General features: G+C 40.3%; 1 protein-coding gene across 5 annotated transcripts in view; it reads left to right on the forward strand.

The window, feature by feature from the left end:
• ptprfa (protein tyrosine phosphatase receptor type Fa) overlaps positions 1-18,587 on the forward strand; it is a 97,959-nt gene that overhangs the window by 46,887 nt on the left and 32,485 nt on the right. For 4 of the 5 annotated variants that reach the window (XM_088350479.1, XM_088350481.1, XM_088350480.1 and 1 more), the window contains exons 4-10: positions 660-801; positions 6,941-7,129; positions 9,885-9,902; positions 10,800-10,910; positions 15,791-16,060; positions 17,089-17,670; positions 17,877-18,013. In XM_088350479.1, the coding sequence (XP_088206605.1) occupies positions 660-801; positions 6,941-7,129; positions 9,885-9,902; positions 10,800-10,910; positions 15,791-16,060; positions 17,089-17,670; positions 17,877-18,013 (1,449 nt within the window). The remainder of the gene's footprint in view (positions 1-659; positions 802-6,940; positions 7,130-9,884; positions 9,903-10,799; positions 10,911-15,790; positions 16,061-17,088; positions 17,671-17,876; positions 18,014-18,587) is intronic. The other variant, XM_088350484.1, reaches the window with a different exon arrangement.

Here is an 18,587-nt window from a genome sequence, read left to right on the forward strand (position 1 = left end):
GCATGTTTTATGTATCACATGCATTCTTGCTCACTATTTAAATCTATTTTTCAATCACTAGGAGTCGCTGAATGTGTCCCTTTCAAAGGGAATACTATTAGTATTATATTAATATAAGCCGTTCTGGTTTTGCTGGTCATTTTTTGATACTTGGAATATATTCTACCATCACTTGGTTTAAACTGCACAATCAGTCATTAAATAAATTTGATTTATTTTCTTAGTTTGGGTCGCGGCTTGGTAGGTCCTGAAATCAGAGTTGAGAACCACTTTGTGGCAAATGTTGTAAATATATACAGATTTATGGACCCACAAGGGTTCAAAAAATGCACATTGATATGGTAGTTCACCTGTTTTAGTTCATTCATCAATGTTCATCACCGCGCTTGCGTGGATTTCCTCCAGGCACTCCAGTTTCCTCCCACATTTCAAAAACATGCATGTCAGGTCAATTGGCCGGTCCAAATTGTCCCTATGTGTGAATGAGCAAATGACTTGCCTGTTCCTGTGTGCCCTGTGATTGTGACCAGTTCAGGGTGTCTCCTGCCCACTACCCGAGGACAGCTGAGATGGGCTCAAGAACCCCCGCGACCCTACTGAGGATAAGCGGTGCAGATAACGAATGAATGAAAAGGATGTGGTGTTTTTCTCCGGCAAAGGTGATCGAGTTTGACGACGGTTCCGGTTCGGTTTTGCGCATCCAACCATTGAGGACGCACCGGGACGAGGCCGTCTACGAGTGCACCGCTGCCAACAGCTTGGGGGAGATCAACGCCAACGCTAAACTCACTGTCCTGGAAGGTAAGTCTCCTGCATAGTAGGGTGCATTACTGAAAAACAGTAATTAATTACAGTTACTTCACGGGACTTCTAACTTACGGTTCATGAACCACTCATCTAAATTACCCGGCACACCCTTCAGGTATTCGTCCTTACCATTTGCTTACCATTTCCTACTAGTGACAGGCGACCAAATATAGCTATCTGATTTCAGTTATTTTATGTTATATGTTAGGATCTGCCATGTCACCTTCGAACCAGAGAAAGTGCAAACTTGGTGTGGTGCAATACACACTTGAGCCCAATTGCCACACGCCTGTCTTTAAGTATTAAGACTAAATATTAACTGCTCTGACAGTTAACTGTGCAGGCATTTGTTTTTCTTAATTTCAGTCTTTGTTTCTTGTTTGGTCATTATCAGGTTGGGACCTGACATGTCATTTGTTTGGTGACTCCTTGTTTGTTACGTTGTTCCTGGCATTTGCATTTCCGGTTTGGTCTTTGTTCCTTGTTTGTATAGTTTCAGGTTTTGTATTATTTGAACATTTTGTTGTTTTGTGATCACTTGTACGTTTGTCACTTTGCTCCTGGTTTGGTAATTATACACCATCCTTATTTGGAGCACACCTGCCTTAGTTTCTACTTCTTCTTCACTTTAGGTTTGGGAAGAAAATCTCCACGAGGAGAAATTCAGTGCTCTTGTAATCTGTGCTTGAGACGGTGCCGCCATAACTGTATTCACTTGTACTTTGTAGATCAATATAAAATGCCCACTGTTCACCTTAATTTTTTGGCGGATCGAGGGGAGTATGTGACATTGATGCAGGCTATCAGAGGATACTGTAATTTGTGTTTTGCATTTCATAATTGTGTTGAATAACTCAGTAACCTACCATGCATGAGGGACAGTAGAGATACAAAATTTTGTCAACATGTTAAAGTACGGGCAGCATGGCAGCACAGTGGTTAGCGTGTGAGATCAAACCTTTCTGTGTGGAGTTTGCATGTTCTTCCCGTTCTTGCGGGAATTCCGGTTTCCTCCCACATTCCCAAAACATGCATGTCAGGTTAATTGGCCGGTCCAAATTGTCCCTAGGTGTGAATGAGCGAGCGAGTGAGTTGTCTGTCATTGTGTTCAGTGTCCCCTGCCCACTGCCCGAAGAAAGCTGGGATGGGCTCCAGCACCCCCGCAACCCCTTTTGAGGACAAGCGGTGCAGATAATGAATGCATGGATGTAACAGTACTCGTTATTGGTTAAAATAATTGTTTTTCATAAGCGCATTCCTTTGTTATAACGTCCCAACAGTGGTCCCCTACTGCAATCCCATTTTATATCAGTGCCATTTAAAGGCAAAAACAACTTTGAGAGGATCCATTGACACTTTCACTTTTATTTGGCAACTTTACGATGTGGCACAGGGTCCAAAAACTGACCGCGAGACAAAAGCTCAGTGGCCCCAGCCATGCGTGGTGGCGTGCACCTGTTTTCCGGACAAACGTGACCCACCAGGCATAACTTTGGCTGTACGGACGCATGTTTGCACGCCAGCCGAAACAAGGTCACCAGGTGGATGCCAACGGTCAAAGTGACACATTTGTCCATCCGTCCATGTTTTTTAACAGCTTAACTTTAGATGAAAATGTATGTTCAGGCGCCAACTTTTAGTTGTTATCCCAAAAAGTTTGTCGTGTTTATGTTTCTTAACCTTTTTGGAGCCGGGGCACGTTTTTTTACATTGGAAAAATTTCACGACACACCACTAACCAAAAATGTTATAAAATGACACTGAACAGTATGTTTAATTACAATATAATTCATAATACCCCCAGTTTTTACAGCACATACACTTGATAATGACATAATATTTGGAGAAAATGATTCATAAATGTTTTATAAAATGTAAAATTTTAAAAAGTGACACTGGATAATTTCTCACGGCACTCATGACACTGAGCCAAAGCACACTTTTTTTTTAAATTACCACTTGTTTTCAGGATTAATTTATCGCTTACATTGACAGTATTACGATTTTCTTATTCTTTGTAGTCATTGTGGCTCACGATGTAATTCATGTTATTCATTACGATTAATTTTGCTGTCACTTTGTTTATATATTTGTAACCTTAAACCTGATTTACTACAATTGTATCTTGTTTTTCAGAAAAAACAACAAATTTATCTGCAAGTGGAAATAAAGATTCGTTCTATCATTTATTCAGTATTCTTGCCAAAAAAAGTAATTAAAATCAGCAAGAATACAGTACTGTATGTACAAAAGTCTACTTTATTTGATTTCTTTAACAGTGCAATCTTACCATCTCATCTCATTAGCTGCACCGCTTATCCTCAGTAGGGTCGCGGGGGTGCTGGAGCCCATCCCAGCAGTCATCGGACAGTGGGCAGGGGACACCCTGAACTGGTTGCCAGCCAATCGCAGGGCACACGGGGACAGACAACTCACTCACTCATTCACACCTAGGGACAATTTGGACTGGCCAATTAACCTGACATTCATGTTTTTGGAATGTGGGAGGAAACCGGAGTGCCCGGAGGAAAGCACAGGGAGAACATGCAAACTCCACACAGGAGGTCTGGAGCTGGATTTGAACCCACGCAGGAGGTTCCCATGACTTGAACCGTGCCGCACATGCGCTAACCACTGCCCAGTGCAATCCTAAAAAGCTAAAAATAAGTATATGTACTATATACGTTTCCCTATGCTTGCTCATGAGCAGATAATTAGTATAGAAAGAGAAAAAAACCTTTCTGCTTCCAGCTACTTATATGGATGAATTTTACAGCTACTCAATTCTAGTACTACAGTGCTATTTTACTCAGATGATGATCATTTTACTCTTTTTAACCTATCTTTTTAAGTTTTACTACCAGGCTGTCCTTGCCCAAGACACACCACAGGAAATGGATCCCCTACAACCCTAGTGGTTCAGAAATCCACCTACCCACCCACACTTTTATACGGTCTTTCTAGGAAATTAATGACGCAACCATTGTGTCCATCCATAAATAGTGAAAGTCTAAGTAAGAATCTACAAAAATAATACTTAAAACGAGCAGAAATAATCTGCCTGTGGAACGAAAATAAACAAACTACGTTCTTACTATTTTTTGTAAAATAAGAAAACAAGAAATAATGTCAAGACCAGAACAGAGACAGGACGCACTTGCGTACGTTACTCTCAGTATTTATTGGGAAGAAGGGAAAGGATTGCACACACGATCCGGTGATCGCTGGTCGCGGGGAGCAGGTTGCTCTGAACGCGGAAGTGTTACTTCCGTGGTGAGCGATGGCGGTGTCGTAAGCGGAAAAAAACCAGGTCAGTAGCCGGGACAGGAGAGCAAAAACGTGGTCGAGATCAGAAAATGGGTCGAAGCCGGTAAACAAACAGGAGCCAAAACAGGAGTGAGTCAGGGTCAAAAAGCTTGCCTAGCGCAAACTGAAGTTCGCAGACGGACTGACCACAGGTGACAGATAGACGAGGGTTTAAATAGTGACAGGGAGCCAATCAGAGTCCAAGGCAGTTGTCGCCAAAGAAGCATCACATCGGTAATCATGACAAATAAATCAAATCAGCAGAATGATGTCCAAGATTCTATCTTTATTTGATTTTATTATTTTTGCAGAATATCTAAAACAGCATCAGCAAATAAACTAAATTATTAAATACAATATAATGTATTACCTTATGAGCAGATAGTTAGAGTATTAAAAACGATGATAGGCTGCCATGTTATGGATGAATGTTACAGTTACTCGGCTAATAAACATACGGAACAATGGCATGCATTTTTTGCTAAGATATAATTGCTGCACACTAGACAAGTTCTTGGCAGGAAAACACTTGTTTATGTAAATAAGGCAGGCCGTTATTTCTATTTTCGGCAAATCTATGCAACAATTTTTCTGTATATTTTACACTCACATACACTCTTTTATTTGCCCCGCCCACCCAAAAACACGCAAGATATGTTTTCGGAAACAAATCTTTGGGTCTCCCGAATGGAATCCTGTGCCGAAACCTCTCTAAATTCCTTGTCCACCTCCCCCCCATGACACTTTTGTTTGGCTACCTGATCAAGTTGCGGGTGTGCTCGCTTTAACGGTGGCGGCCTCATGTTCACACTTTCTTGGCGACGTGTTTTGAAACCGGATCGGCTTTCGAATCTCGGATGGAATCTCAGCCAAAGAAAATGAATATCGTGGTTACGCATACGTTACGTTGAGGACTGATGGATGGCGTGCTTCAAATCAGATAAAAGAAATTGGAGTTTTGGGACTAGCTTAGTACAAAAAAAAAAAAAAACGTTTTTTTATGTAAACAGATGTAGTGTGCTGTGTAGGCAGGCATGGGAAATGTTTTGCAGTATTACATAGGTATTTTTAGGTGCTATAAGAGTTTAAGTTGAATATAAAATTAAGGTAAGCATTTAGCCACCAGTAGCTAGTTCGCTATGATTTACACAGTATATACTTTTAGTACATATAATCTTAGCATTGTGTATTTATCTTTCATCATCCATGACAATATACAATTATTTTATGTGTTTTGTCAACAAATGACCTTTTACAACTACGGCTCGCGGGCTATGTCAGGCCCGCCAACCGATTTAAAATGGCCTGTAAGAAAATGCTAAGAGAAACATAAGAAAAGAAACGGGCCGTTTTTAGTCAAACAATGCCCTGCAGTTTGTAGTGTGTCCACTGGATGCTGCCAAAGCATGTGATAAAACACAAGTTGTGCAGGTATGTGCAATCGAGAACAAAAATGATTGTCTTATTTGATCTCTTTTCCACATGTATTTCCAAGGTATCTGAGTTAAGGCATATACAAACAAACTGAATACATCAATCATCTATTTTTTTCGTCCAGTGCAAATTTTTTCAAACTTATGCAGCCCGGGAATCAAATATTTTTTTGACCTCTAACATACATACTATCAGAACCAGAACAGACAGTAGACCAAAACGCATTACGTTTCACACCAAGTTTTATTGCGGAAGCGGAGAAGTCAGGCGCGGGAAAACAAATGCCAGCGATTCGGTTATCGCTGGCCAGGAGAAGCAGGGAGCCCACCAGATCGGAGCGTAGTCGGAGTGGCGGAAACGAGTCGAGCAGCCGGGACGGGAGATCGAAGTGTGCTCGGTGGACGGAAACAAGTCAGGTAGCTGGAGACGATTAGGAAGCCAGGGGCAGACGAGTAGGATACAGGATAGGACGGGACAGACAGGAGCCAGAGTCAAAAAATGCTTGCCTTGCATGTGCGGGTGTTCGCTGACGAACTGACTCGGAGTGAATGAGAGTGTTGAGTTTAAATAGGAGGGTAACCATTAAGAAAACGAGCAGAAGCTGGAGCCAAACGAGTGGGCATAGGTGAGGGCAATGGGCAAATCATGACACATACAACTGAAGTTAAAAAATGAGGAAAAAGTATTTTAAAAAGTGAAAATGATTATTCGACTTTCGCACATTTTACCATAAATGTTATTATTTTACTTTTTTCTCAATGCTAGAAGCCTAAAACATAAAGTTAAATTTTGAGAGAAAAATAAAGTAATAAAGTAACAATAATATTGATTTTTGATGCATCAAACCGTTTTCATGGATAAAAAAATAAGAAAAATAGTCTACAATGAACAAATGGTTTTGGTCATAAGCTTTTATTTAAAAAAATCTGTAAAAGGTAAAATATTTATGCATTCAAAATCAAAGTTTAAGGAACATTGTTGATTATTTAGCGTAAAACAAACTTCATTCATTAGAACATTATTAATTCGAATAATAAGTGAATTTACATGAACTATGTTATAAAAATGTCTTTTTTAAATACTCGTATGTCAAGATATTTTAATTTTATTTCACTTAAGATGAGCCTCACCCAGAGGAAGATGATTGTCCACGATTCTGCTGCTACGGGTTCCCAAATACCCAAAAAGGCTGGGCAAAAAAAAAAAAAAATCTCGCTGTTTAGTAAATCTTTGTTTGTGTTCTTCCTTGTGCTTTGTAGCCCTCGTTTTTGGTTGCACTACACAATACAGCGACATCTAGCATCAAATATTCCACGGTGTCCATTTTAATAATATCTGCTAAACAGATAATTCAAGGATTCACAGCATTTTCAAGCATGTTATGTTCTTTCAGAGGAACAGATACCTCATGGCTTCCCAAGCATCGACATGGGTCCTCAGCTCAAGGTTGTGGAGAGGACACGCACAGCCACAATGCTATGCGCTGCAAGTGGGAACCCGGACCCTGAGATCTTCTGGCTCAAGGACTTCCTGCCCGTGGACATCGAGAGCAGCAACGGACGCATCAAGCAGTTGCGCTCAGGTACAGTCAAAGCATCCGCCATATTTTATTTTCCAACTTGGCAGGCGTTCAAACACACAACACGCTATGTAAAGTGGGATCAAATTACCAAAATGCTGGACTACAGAGCGCACCTGTTTCAAAGCCACATGTTCAAATTTAAGAACGGAACTCAATGTTGCACTGGACATAAAGTAGCAAGTTTAAACAGCCATAAAAATGAACTAAGTCAGGTCAATTCCTTACATTCTAAGCCCCATGCACACCTGACTCAAACTGCGTAGGGAACCTGGTGTGGATGACTTTGGCTACAGAATCCCAAAGACGCTGTGCCCCCGCATACCTGAAGCTGTCTTCAGCTGCTTCGTTTTTCAGTTCTGAGGTGTTTAGGTCATATGTTTTTGGATTTTGCGACCATTCAAGATGGCGATTACAAAGACAAGCACATATTTACTACTGCGCCGGAAGACAACGCTAATAAGATCTGCGTTGCTTAAAATTTTAGCCCTTTATAGCCTGACAACCGCCCCAGGGCAACCATACTGTGGAGAATCGTGCAAGATTGCAGCACAGACGTGGAAGCCGTCTTTTTGTGTTTTCATTGGTGGCTGCAACGGAACAAACTGCATTCTATTGTCATCGTTTCTCGAGTATTAAAGGAAACTTCAGAAACCTGACATTAATGCCGTTGCAGATGACACGGAAAGAGAAGTGTTGACTTTTTCATAGAAAACCTTCACTGCTGATCAATTCGAATGCATAAATTGAAGACTTGATCTATGACTTGAATTATCGTGAGTATGTTGTATATATTGAATAAAATGCTCTGAAATCTCGCGTTTTGATCATTTTATGTAATTACTGTATATTAATGATATTTCCAGACGATGTGATGTATTCAGAGTGCATGCGTTGTAGAAAACAGCAGCTTGCCGCTTTCCTCTGTGTCGCCAAATACAGTACAAACCGCAGTATTTACAATTTGGTGAAAAATTGTGGCTTGTAGTCCTGAATTTACAGGTAGTCTGACTTTTCTCTCCTGGAAAGAAGATGGAACATTTCTTCCACAGCAAATGCTAATGAGAACTGCCTTCCGCCTGATGCAAACCATTGTGAAAAGATAATAAATGAATATTATTTTTCACAATGACACCTCATAACTCTGTCAATTGACGCTGGTGCGTCATGGCAAGTCCAGCCCGTCCGCTTTACAGACCCTTGGAGAGCTGCTGATGGCCAAGTACGGCCACACAGCTTCCAGGGCCCCTTTTTGTATTGGGATTTGGTTGACTATCCAGATGGATGACATCTGCATAGTAACTATACCTCCATATACAGTATGTCTGACACAAATGGCCTACTTTTAGTGTAAAATTGTTATTTCATAGTGGGTTTAACCACACAAATGTTAGCAAAGCAATCAACTGGAGCCTATCAAAACCAAGCAATTAACTCTAAACACAAATAACCTGCAGGATATTGAGTCATTTAAATCATTAAAAGCTTACGTAAATAGAATATCTAGCTTTAACGTTTAGAAACGTCACTAGCACTAAATTCATAACAGCTATTTCGCCTCTATAGCCATCACTGGCAATGAATAATTTTGAATTAAAACAATTTATACCACTGTTATTCATTGCATCAATGCTTACTTGAGGCTAGGCATAGCATAGGTCAGCAGACACCTGTAAACGAGGAAGTTGGCAAAAGTGGTCATGTGGTATGCAATTGTAGTGGGGTAGTTGGCCATTTAAAAGGACGGTGTGTATTGTTTAGCACTAACAGGTGGTAAAAAAGTGGATAAAAAAAGACAAACCTCTACCTATTCAAATGATAAGCAAAAATACATGAGGTACCATATAAAGTTAAAGTACTTGTAGGCTGAAAATGTTCTATTTATTTTCCATAACATGAGCCGCACCTAATAAGGGCTGAACATAGTGAGCGCCATCTGAAAATCTGAAAGCCTCACTAATGCCTTGGCAAAAAATTAGAAGAACAATGGTGCAGTCTGGTCTCTTTGAGTCTCCTCAGTTTGTATTTTTTTAGCACTTATTATAAGTAGCACAACACAATACAGCGACATCTAGTGGTCAAATAATAAACACTGTCCCTTTAAGAAAAGAAATTTGTTACAGTAGTTAAAAGACATAATTAAAACTTAGCCCAGGATAGTGTTGCAGCGTTTCAAAAATAAATCACTTGGCCAAAGTGTAGCTATGTACATTGTGTTATTATTTTTATGAAAACAAATAGGTAAATTAACCCAGTTTGCTTGAGGTTAGCTTGTAGAAGCCTTTTTTGTAACACAGGGCTGAGTCCTCATTGGTAACATCTAGACTTGCACAGAACTTAAAAGTAATCCAACTGTATTTTTATTTGCTAATAGCTTGTAATTAATACACGTAGGTCAACTGAACAATTTGTAAAAGAGTTTGGTGAAGCTAATATTTAGCTGGTCCATGTGAAGTGAGTTAAGTAGCTGTTAGTTCAGAAACCGTAAAGTACTGCAAGAAAGGAGTGAAAACGTCAGTTTAGTTCATGTTGACAACAGGGTGCAGCATTTAAATAAGTACCTGAATAAAATGATAGCGTGCAAGTAAAAACACAAGAGGAGAGCACCTAATAACAGCTCAGTAAAAAACAAGAAAACCTCATTCTATACGTGATCTAATTACAGATTAAGAGTAACATTCTGGTTGTGTTGTCTCGTTCCTCCCCAACTAATGAAAACTTCTTTCTGGTCTTATTTGCATTGACTTTACCTCACCAGGTGGTACACCGATCAGAGGTAAGAATGCCAGACTGCAGAAACCTGCCCTCGAAAACCTCCACTCCAATACCCTAAAATCATCTTCATCCACCTCCACTTTGTAATCATCATTTCCATTCGTCATCATTTAACACTTGCTGCTTCTTGTCAAAAGAATACTGAAAAGCATCAGTGTTCTTTTGTGTCTTCTGTTTCGAATGGAACCACTTTGCCAGGCGACTTCTCGCTGTCTTGTCCTTAGCTAGCACCCTGGTTCCAACAGTCAAAGTCAAGAAGTACACTTTGGCTTGCTGGTTGACTCGGAATTCTAACTCAAGATAAGTTTTTGCAATGACACTGGATTTTAGGTACATTTGCTTGTCATTAGGGAGTTTGTGACATAAAAAAAAAACAGTAGTTTGAAGCCACCTTACTTATCATGAAAAGGTTAGATGTGTTGTTGCAATGTTGTCACGGAGATTGTAGGACAAAAAACATTTCACCCATAGCACTAACTAGCTTACTAACGAGAACTATTCAAGCCGCCAAGTCTGCGATGTTGGCATCTTACAAATCCATTTCATAACATGCTCCGCAAATGTATAATAGACATGGCACGGTTGCATGATATTGTAGACTACATAATTCATACAACATCCTGTTTATGTTTTCAATCTTAACAGAAGGTTTAACAAATGTTTACGAGATGGACGTGTTTTGTATAAGATAAAGGACGACAAAGTAAATTATTTTAGGGCAACATTTGATTCTATCCTATCATCCTCGTATCAATTGCCTCAAATAAGAATATTTGTACATAAAAAGGGTGCTAATGGCTAACTGCTAATTGGATAGATGAACTTGAGGTTTCAGTCTTACTGTTGCAATCATGACAGAGATGATCAGTCTGACTTGATGCCTAACATGCACCCGTAGGTGCTCTCCAGATCGAGAACAGCGAAGAGTCGGACCAGGGCAAGTACGAATGCGTGGCCGTCAACTCAGCGGGGACAAGATACTCGGCCCCAGCCAACCTTTACGTACGGGGTAAGACTCAGAGGACTTCCGCCCAGGCCTTATAACTATAATACCATGCTGGTTACTTCCTGCTTTCACACGTCTACCTTCCTGTCGGAAGTGTCTGCGCTTCTGTTGACTTTGTTGAACTGATTTGTGTTCAGATTACTTTTCGCCATGCTATCACTTAGCTAGTCGGTTATTTATGCATGTATCCTTTTTTCCATTTAAATAGTTATTCATCATCATCCATCTAGTTTGTGTTTTGAGCATAATGCTGTGTCACGACCTCACTTGAAATGGTGCAGAAGCCAAATGCGGAAGCACAGATTAGTATAATACAAAGGTAGTCCTTCATTATGGCAGGGATTGGTACACGAAAAGGCAGCCAGGAAGGCAAGTACATCCAGAACACCAGAGGCAACAAACGGAATTCATAAAACAGCCGAAAGCTTTGTTGAATTAGTAAGTCCAAGCAGCGAAGTCGACAGTCCAATAGTTTATCAGGCAGTTCTCGCAAACTGGGCGGTCCGGCAGCGGTTTGGTACACTGAATAAACAAAGGCGTAGTAACATAGGTGCTTGGAACGTGAGACAATGAACTAGCAAGGATCTAAGGGGACAGAGTACTGAAAAAGGAAGAGGCGCAATAGGGAAAATGTAGACAAGTGACAACAGCAGTGAGGAGAAAATAGAGCCCGGAAGTGAGTGACCAAATAAGGTAAGGGCAAGTGAGAAAGAAAAGAGAAATTTGGGGATAACAGACGGAAAAACTCAAAGTGCAGAATCTTTACATGTTGAAAGTAATCATGATGTCAGATGGACTTTAAATGGTCATGGATCATGCTTTTTTGTGTGATGTGTGAATGTGTGTGTCCGTTGAAACATATTTTGGGCCTGTTTTACTCTTCTCTGTTCTTCCTTGTCTCCCTCCTCCTGGCTTCCCTTCTCTTGTTGTTGACTCCCACCCACGTTACTATCCCTCATCCCCCAAAAACCCAAATTTACTGCAGACCAGCGAGAAGGTTTGTTTCCGAAACCGTTCTGGACGCGGAGGCACGTTGGACAGGAGCCAGGCAGCAATGGCGTGTCGCCAGGCGCCTCAGGCCCGTCCCGGCCTCACCCCCTCATCCCCTCGCACACACCCTGTCTCACTCCTGGGGCGCCACCCCGGCCTGCACCGAAAACAACACCTGTTCACTATTTCTTACTCCCTCATTGCCTGTTTATGCCTGAACACAACTCCTTTACTCTTTAAAGACAAATAATACATGTATTCACAAAAGTACAATAAAAAAGGAAGAATTATAAAGTAATAGATAATCAAATTAGTACAGAATGTATTGTTTACTCTAAGATGAGGTGTGTCGAATGATGTTGTCTTAAGAATTTGAAAATTAAATATTTTATCTTTTTAGTGTGTTGACAATGCCCAACTGAGTTCAAACATCTCTTATGGGCTGAGGTCAAGCTGAAGAGTTATATTATGCTTGTCCCCACGTTTTTTTTTCTTTCTATTTATCAGTGTAGCTCAAATAGGGTCAAAGTGATAAAAGGCCTGCCTCAAATATTGTCCAAACGCCAACCCAATCCCTAAGAAAGATGAGAAAAGAGCGCATCTAAGCAATGCGAGTACTTGCACGTGCATCAAGAATGAGCTAACTGATGCTGCATTGATTACATAGTCATGAAATGGATGCGGAGAGTAAAATCATTCCAAATTCTGTAAAGCTCCTTATGACTTAGGTCATTGCAGCCTCTGTTAAGGTCCTTATGTTGCACGTGCAAGTACATGCATTTCTCAAATAAACTCTTCTTTTTTTATCTTTTTGGGGGTTTGGTTTAGCGTTTGGACTGTACCAGAAACAGGCCTTCTTTTACCTTAACCATTTTCACGCTACACTAACATAAAACTGCAATATCGAGCATGAAGAGTGTCGCCTAACCCCCGCGAACCTCTTTCCTCCAACCTAATGTGTTGCGCATCCCGAACAGCGTTGCTAAAAGTAAAACGAAAGCAGATAAAGCGGTGGAAAATTATAGAGGCTCTTTGAAGTCGGTTGGGCATTGTCAACACATAATATATTCTATTGTCAACAATTTAAGGACACCTCAAAAAACGCACTACTCTATTAAGTAATGGAAATTTTTAGCTTGGGTAAAATGGAGTGTGGCAATTAACAATTCTAATTAAAGTACACAAACATTAACTCCAGTTCATATGTTTATAGAACTTAGGTTAAATAAACATAGTAAAAATGTTTGCTTCAGTAAAAAAATAACAGTCTTGAAGTAAAAAAGTCAATAAATTGTATAAAATGGAACAAATCCCTATTCAACGAACACATTTTGCTTAATTGATATTTCACTGTGAACATCATTAAACTGCAGTAAAAACTAAATTGTGTTTGACCCAAATAAAATAAGTTAGGCTGTTATGTATAAAAGAAACTTTAGCAATAGGCTACAAGTGAAACAAAAGGAGTCACTTAGGTGAATAATACAAATGAAACAATTTCTGATTCACTTAAAAAAAGTATTGTACACCTAAATGATGCTGGCTGTTAACAAAATGTACAATTAAGAGTTTTATGTTCATTTAAAAGGAAAATTGTCTGTTATTTACTGCCTCCTTCTCCTTATAAAACCCCTCATTCATTAAAAAAAAAAATATTGGTTTAAATAATGAGAAAAAATGCATGAGCTATCATACTAACGTGCATTTTTTTTAAATATTAATGTTTAAATATATTTGTATTTATTTTACATAATATCAAGCTCACCTAGAGGGAGCTGACATGATGGCCTGTCATTCTCCTGGTACTCCCAAAAACAAAAATGAAGAATTTCCGTAATCTGTATTCTTCCTTATGCTTTGAAACACAAATTTGTGGTTGTGCTACGCAATACAGCAATATCTTGTGACCAAATATTTCAGTGCCACTTTGAATAATGCTTGAACTTACAATAAATACTTAGATTTTCAATCAAATAAAATACCATAAAATGATTCTTCTACCGGTTAAAATCGGAAAGTTTCACCAAACAAATTTGATGGGGTAGAAAAAATAACCAGTGATTCAATTCTGCTATGTTGTTGCATGATGCATGACTCCATCCCACCATTTTAACTACACGCCTGTTCTCACAATATGCATCTGAGTGTTGTCATGGTAACCCGAGTGCTAAAAGCCTAAACTCAAAGTGATTGCTTGGACTAACCGACGTGTAAACATGCTAATGCGCTTATGGCTCCCGTCACGCCAGCATGTGGTAACTTTACAGTCTCTGAACAGGGAAACTACGTACAGCTTATCTAAGTCTCCTGAGATGTTTATGTGTCCAATTAAGGACCCGGGTGTCTTTTATGTGGTGGTCCACGGTGATACATTTCTGGTGAACCAAATCATGAGTCCGCTGTGGTCTCAGTTTAAGTCAATGAACCTAATCATCTGAGCCAAATTGACTCAAACCTCCTCCGGTGAGTCTATTCACTCACCAGAGAACTCAAACGATACATCCTTATCACAATCTTGGACGGGCAATTGCAGATTCAATACAATCATTAAATGCGGTGATTCAAAACTGTAGGTCCATTTCTTTAGAGGGCCAATCCTGCCATATGTCAAAATATGTATATATAAATACCGTAAATACCTAAACATGACAAATGTTCAAATTCTTTCATTTTCTTTTGCATGTTGTCATATCTTGATTGCAGTATTTTTTCCGTGTATTTTCTCGTGTATTTTGTTATTTATTTTGGAATTTATTGAGTCATGTGTTTCGTAGTTTATTTTATCGTGTATTTTCTCACAAAAAAATGTTATTTAAATGAGTAGTCAGTACAGTTGCCTGAGTTTTTTATCTATTAGTTGACAAGATACACCAAAAAATACGTGGCAAAAAATCCCACTACAAAATTCATGACATAATGACATAATACACGACAAAATACATGACAAAATACACAACGAAATAAATTACTAAATGCATAATTATATGAATAAATTTGTGACAAATACATCACAGAGTACGCGACAAAATACACAACGAAACACACGTTAAAATACACGTCAAAATACAGGACATGATAAACGTCAATATACAAGAGAAAATACAGGATAAGACACATGACAAAATACCCAAAGAAAATTATGAATAAATACGTGACAAAATACACGACAGAATGCACGACATTATAAATGTCAATGTAAACAACCAAATACATAAAAAAATACATGAAAGGACACATGACAAAATACACGACAGAATACACGAAGAAAAATACATGACAAAATACTGGAGAAAATACATGATAAAATACATGACAGAGAATGTATAACAAAATACAAACCAAAATAAGTGACAAAATATATGACAAAATACACAACAAAATACATGACAAAATATAGGATAAAATACATGAAATTATTTAAGACAAAATACATGGAAATATAAACAACAAAACACATGACAAGGTAAGTGACGGATCAAACAATAAAATGCATGTCAAAAGACATGACAAAATACACGACAACATACACAACAAAATACATGACAAAATACTGGACATAACAAACGTCTTTGAAAAAGACAAAACACGGGAAAATATGGGGGGAAAAACACATTACAAAATACATGACCAAATACACCACGAAATACGTAACAAAAAATACAAATATGACTGGATCGCATTCATTCACATACATAGGTGTTACATGATTTATTTCTTTACGTGTTCATTTATCTATACATGATATACATTCATAGGTATTTATTCATGTATATATTTATTTCTGCATATGGCAGGATTTGTCCTCCAAATATCTCCCGTGCTTGTTATGTCCTCCTCTCCAAGCACTTCTTTATGACGGCATGTCTCATCCTCCATCCTTCCTCCCCATGCAGTTCGTCGCGTGCCCCCCCGTTTCTCCATCCCGCCGTCCCACCACGAAGTCATGCCCGGGGGCAACGTCAACCTAACTTGCGTGGCGGTTGGAGCACCAATGCCTTACGTCAAATGGATGAGCGGCGGGATCGAGTTGACCCGCGAGGAAGAGATGCCCGTAGGACGTAACGTGCTGGAACTGGCCAACATCCGAGAGTCTGCCAATTACACTTGTGTGGCCATCTCCTCGCTGGGCGTGATACAGACCACGGCGCAGATCATCGTTAAAGGTAGGAACCACGAGGAATGGCGTTTCGAATGAGGGTACAAAGCGAGGAATTTTACAGGGGCCCCTGCACAAACGAGATTACTAACCGTATGTTCTGGACTATAAGGTGCACCTAAAAACCCCAAGCCTGTAGCCTGGTGTGCAAAATACAGTGAATAAGATTGGAACTGCATACAGTATTAATAGTTGTGCGTTACTTCACAAGGTTTTACAATATACTTGCGTTTCTGAGCACTGATTGATCATCATACATTTATTGCAACAGGTTTTCAATCCAAATCATGGCGTTGAAGTCACAAACACTCTACCATTAGTGCACAAGTAGTACAGGTGACAATTGAAAAGGCGAAAGAACTTCTCATTATCAGGCAATCTTACTCCGGGTGCTCGAAACACTGATTTGCAAAGTGTGTTTGCTGAGTAAACAGGCTCCCCACTTCTTCACCTGAGTGTCAACAACATTGGAAAAGACAGAAACAGAAAGTATTTCAACAAAATACCATGCAAGCCCTTTTACGTACGTATACAGGTTAAATCGGGGGGTTATTGACACAAAGGTTAATACGTGAAGAGACTGAATGCACTATGCAAATCAGTGTTTCAATGTGAGTAAAAATATGTGATCATGAGATAAGCTCTAATGCCACAAGTCTGTTCCACTGATGTCTCCTAATGGCTAAGTGTTGGCACCCTTAGCTCTGTGATCTCGGTTTGATTACCATTGCAAACAATGTTTTGCAATTTTAATCAGTGATCCTTATCGACTGATTATTCATTGCACTACTATATGTCGTAATTGTATAAAGAGCCAAAGAGTTATGCACGGTAGATTCTACCGTAGTCTCAATTTCATGTGCCCTATCGTTATAAGTCATTGAACAATGGCTATTTTGCAATAATAGAATCGGGAAATTTCCTGCAGTACACTAGATAAGGTCTCACAACACACTAATGTGATCAGGTGGAAAAACACTGAATTGGTTTATGCAGAGATAACTGAAGGCAAATTTTGCTGGTTAACCTCCACAGCCCTGCCCAAGCCCCCCACCTCCCTCGTAGTGACCGAGACTACAGCCACCAGTGTCACTCTAACATGGGACTCGGGCACCCCGGAGCCCGTGTCCTACTATGTGATCCAATACCGGGCCAAGGCATCAGAAAACGGCTTCCAGGAGGTAGACGGTGTAGCCACCAGCCGCTACAGCATTGGCGGTCTGAGCCCCTTCTCTCAATATGAATTCCGGGTGATGGCGGTCAACAACGTAGGCCGGGGACTGCCAGGAGCTGCAGTGGACACGCGCACTAGCGAGCAGGCGCCCTCCTCTCCTCCTCTTCACGTCCAGGCTCGGTTGATGAGTCCCCACACTGTGCTGATTCTGTGGGAGCCCCCTGAGGAGGCCAACGGCCAAGTCCGAGGGTACCGGATCTATTACACCGCAGAACTCCAAGCTCCACTTAGTGCCTGGGACAAACACAACACGGACAACAGCCAGCTTACCACTGTGACTGGACTCGTTCCAGACGTCACGTATGGATTCAGGGTGCTTGCCTTCACCTCGGTGGGTGATGGACCCCTATCTGAAGTCATACTTATCAAGATGCAGCAAGGAGGTGAGAGCATATATTATCCCTTAGTGGCTTGAGGCAGACAAGTTGTAGCCCAGATAAATAAATACCTCTTCCAGGAGAAAAATGACTATGAACTGCGTGTAAAAGATAAGAACTGCCAACAAATTCAAGTGACCTTCAGAATTTTTTACTGCGGTGTACTTTTCAACCTCATAAATCAAATGCAGATCTTGTTGTTGCTTCTTCAGTTCCTGCTCAGCCATCTGATCTGGAAGCCGAAGCCGAGCTAGACTCTCGCATCATGCTGACGTGGCTCTGGCCTATCGAGGACCCAGTCACCGGGTATCAATTACACTACTGGGAGGCCAACGACCCCCAAGAAAAGGTAGATGGACGTTGGATTCATCTTTACTTTTTTGATTAGGGCTGGGCACTGGACAAGGCAAGGACGAAGTAATGTCATGGACAAAGGGGACGTGTCCCCACCAATATTGAGTAAACATTGTTTTGTCACCACCAATATTATGTGATAGAATAGAATAGAATAGAATTTACTTTTATTGTCACTCTTTGTAACCATGCACAAAGAACGAAATGTCAATACACCTGACCCGTACAGTTAAACTGTAGCGAGCCGCAGCCAAACAGGGCGCAGCCATTTTAGACCCAACTGCTGTGTTGGGAGTCATTAGGTGACCAAACCCCCCAATTCCAACCCTTAATGCCGTGTGCCAAGCAGGGAGGCAATGAGTACCGATGTTGTAAGTCTTAGGTATGACTCGGCCGAGGCTTGAACCAGCGACCTCCCAGTCTCGGAGCGGGCGCCCTTCCATCTAGGCTACCGAGCTGGTATTAAATCCGTGTCTAGTATTGATCACTTTTACAAAATGTCCCCAAGAACAAACCCACGCCATTAGAGAAAGTGCTGATCAGTTAATAAGGTAAAGTAAAAGCGGAAA

Source organism: Urocampus carinirostris, chromosome 12 (assembly GCF_059441175.1).
Source record: "Urocampus carinirostris isolate Australia breed hairy pipefish chromosome 12, RoL_Ucar_1.0, whole genome shotgun sequence".
Classification (NCBI taxonomy): Eukaryota; Metazoa; Chordata; class Actinopteri; order Syngnathiformes; family Syngnathidae; genus Urocampus; species Urocampus carinirostris.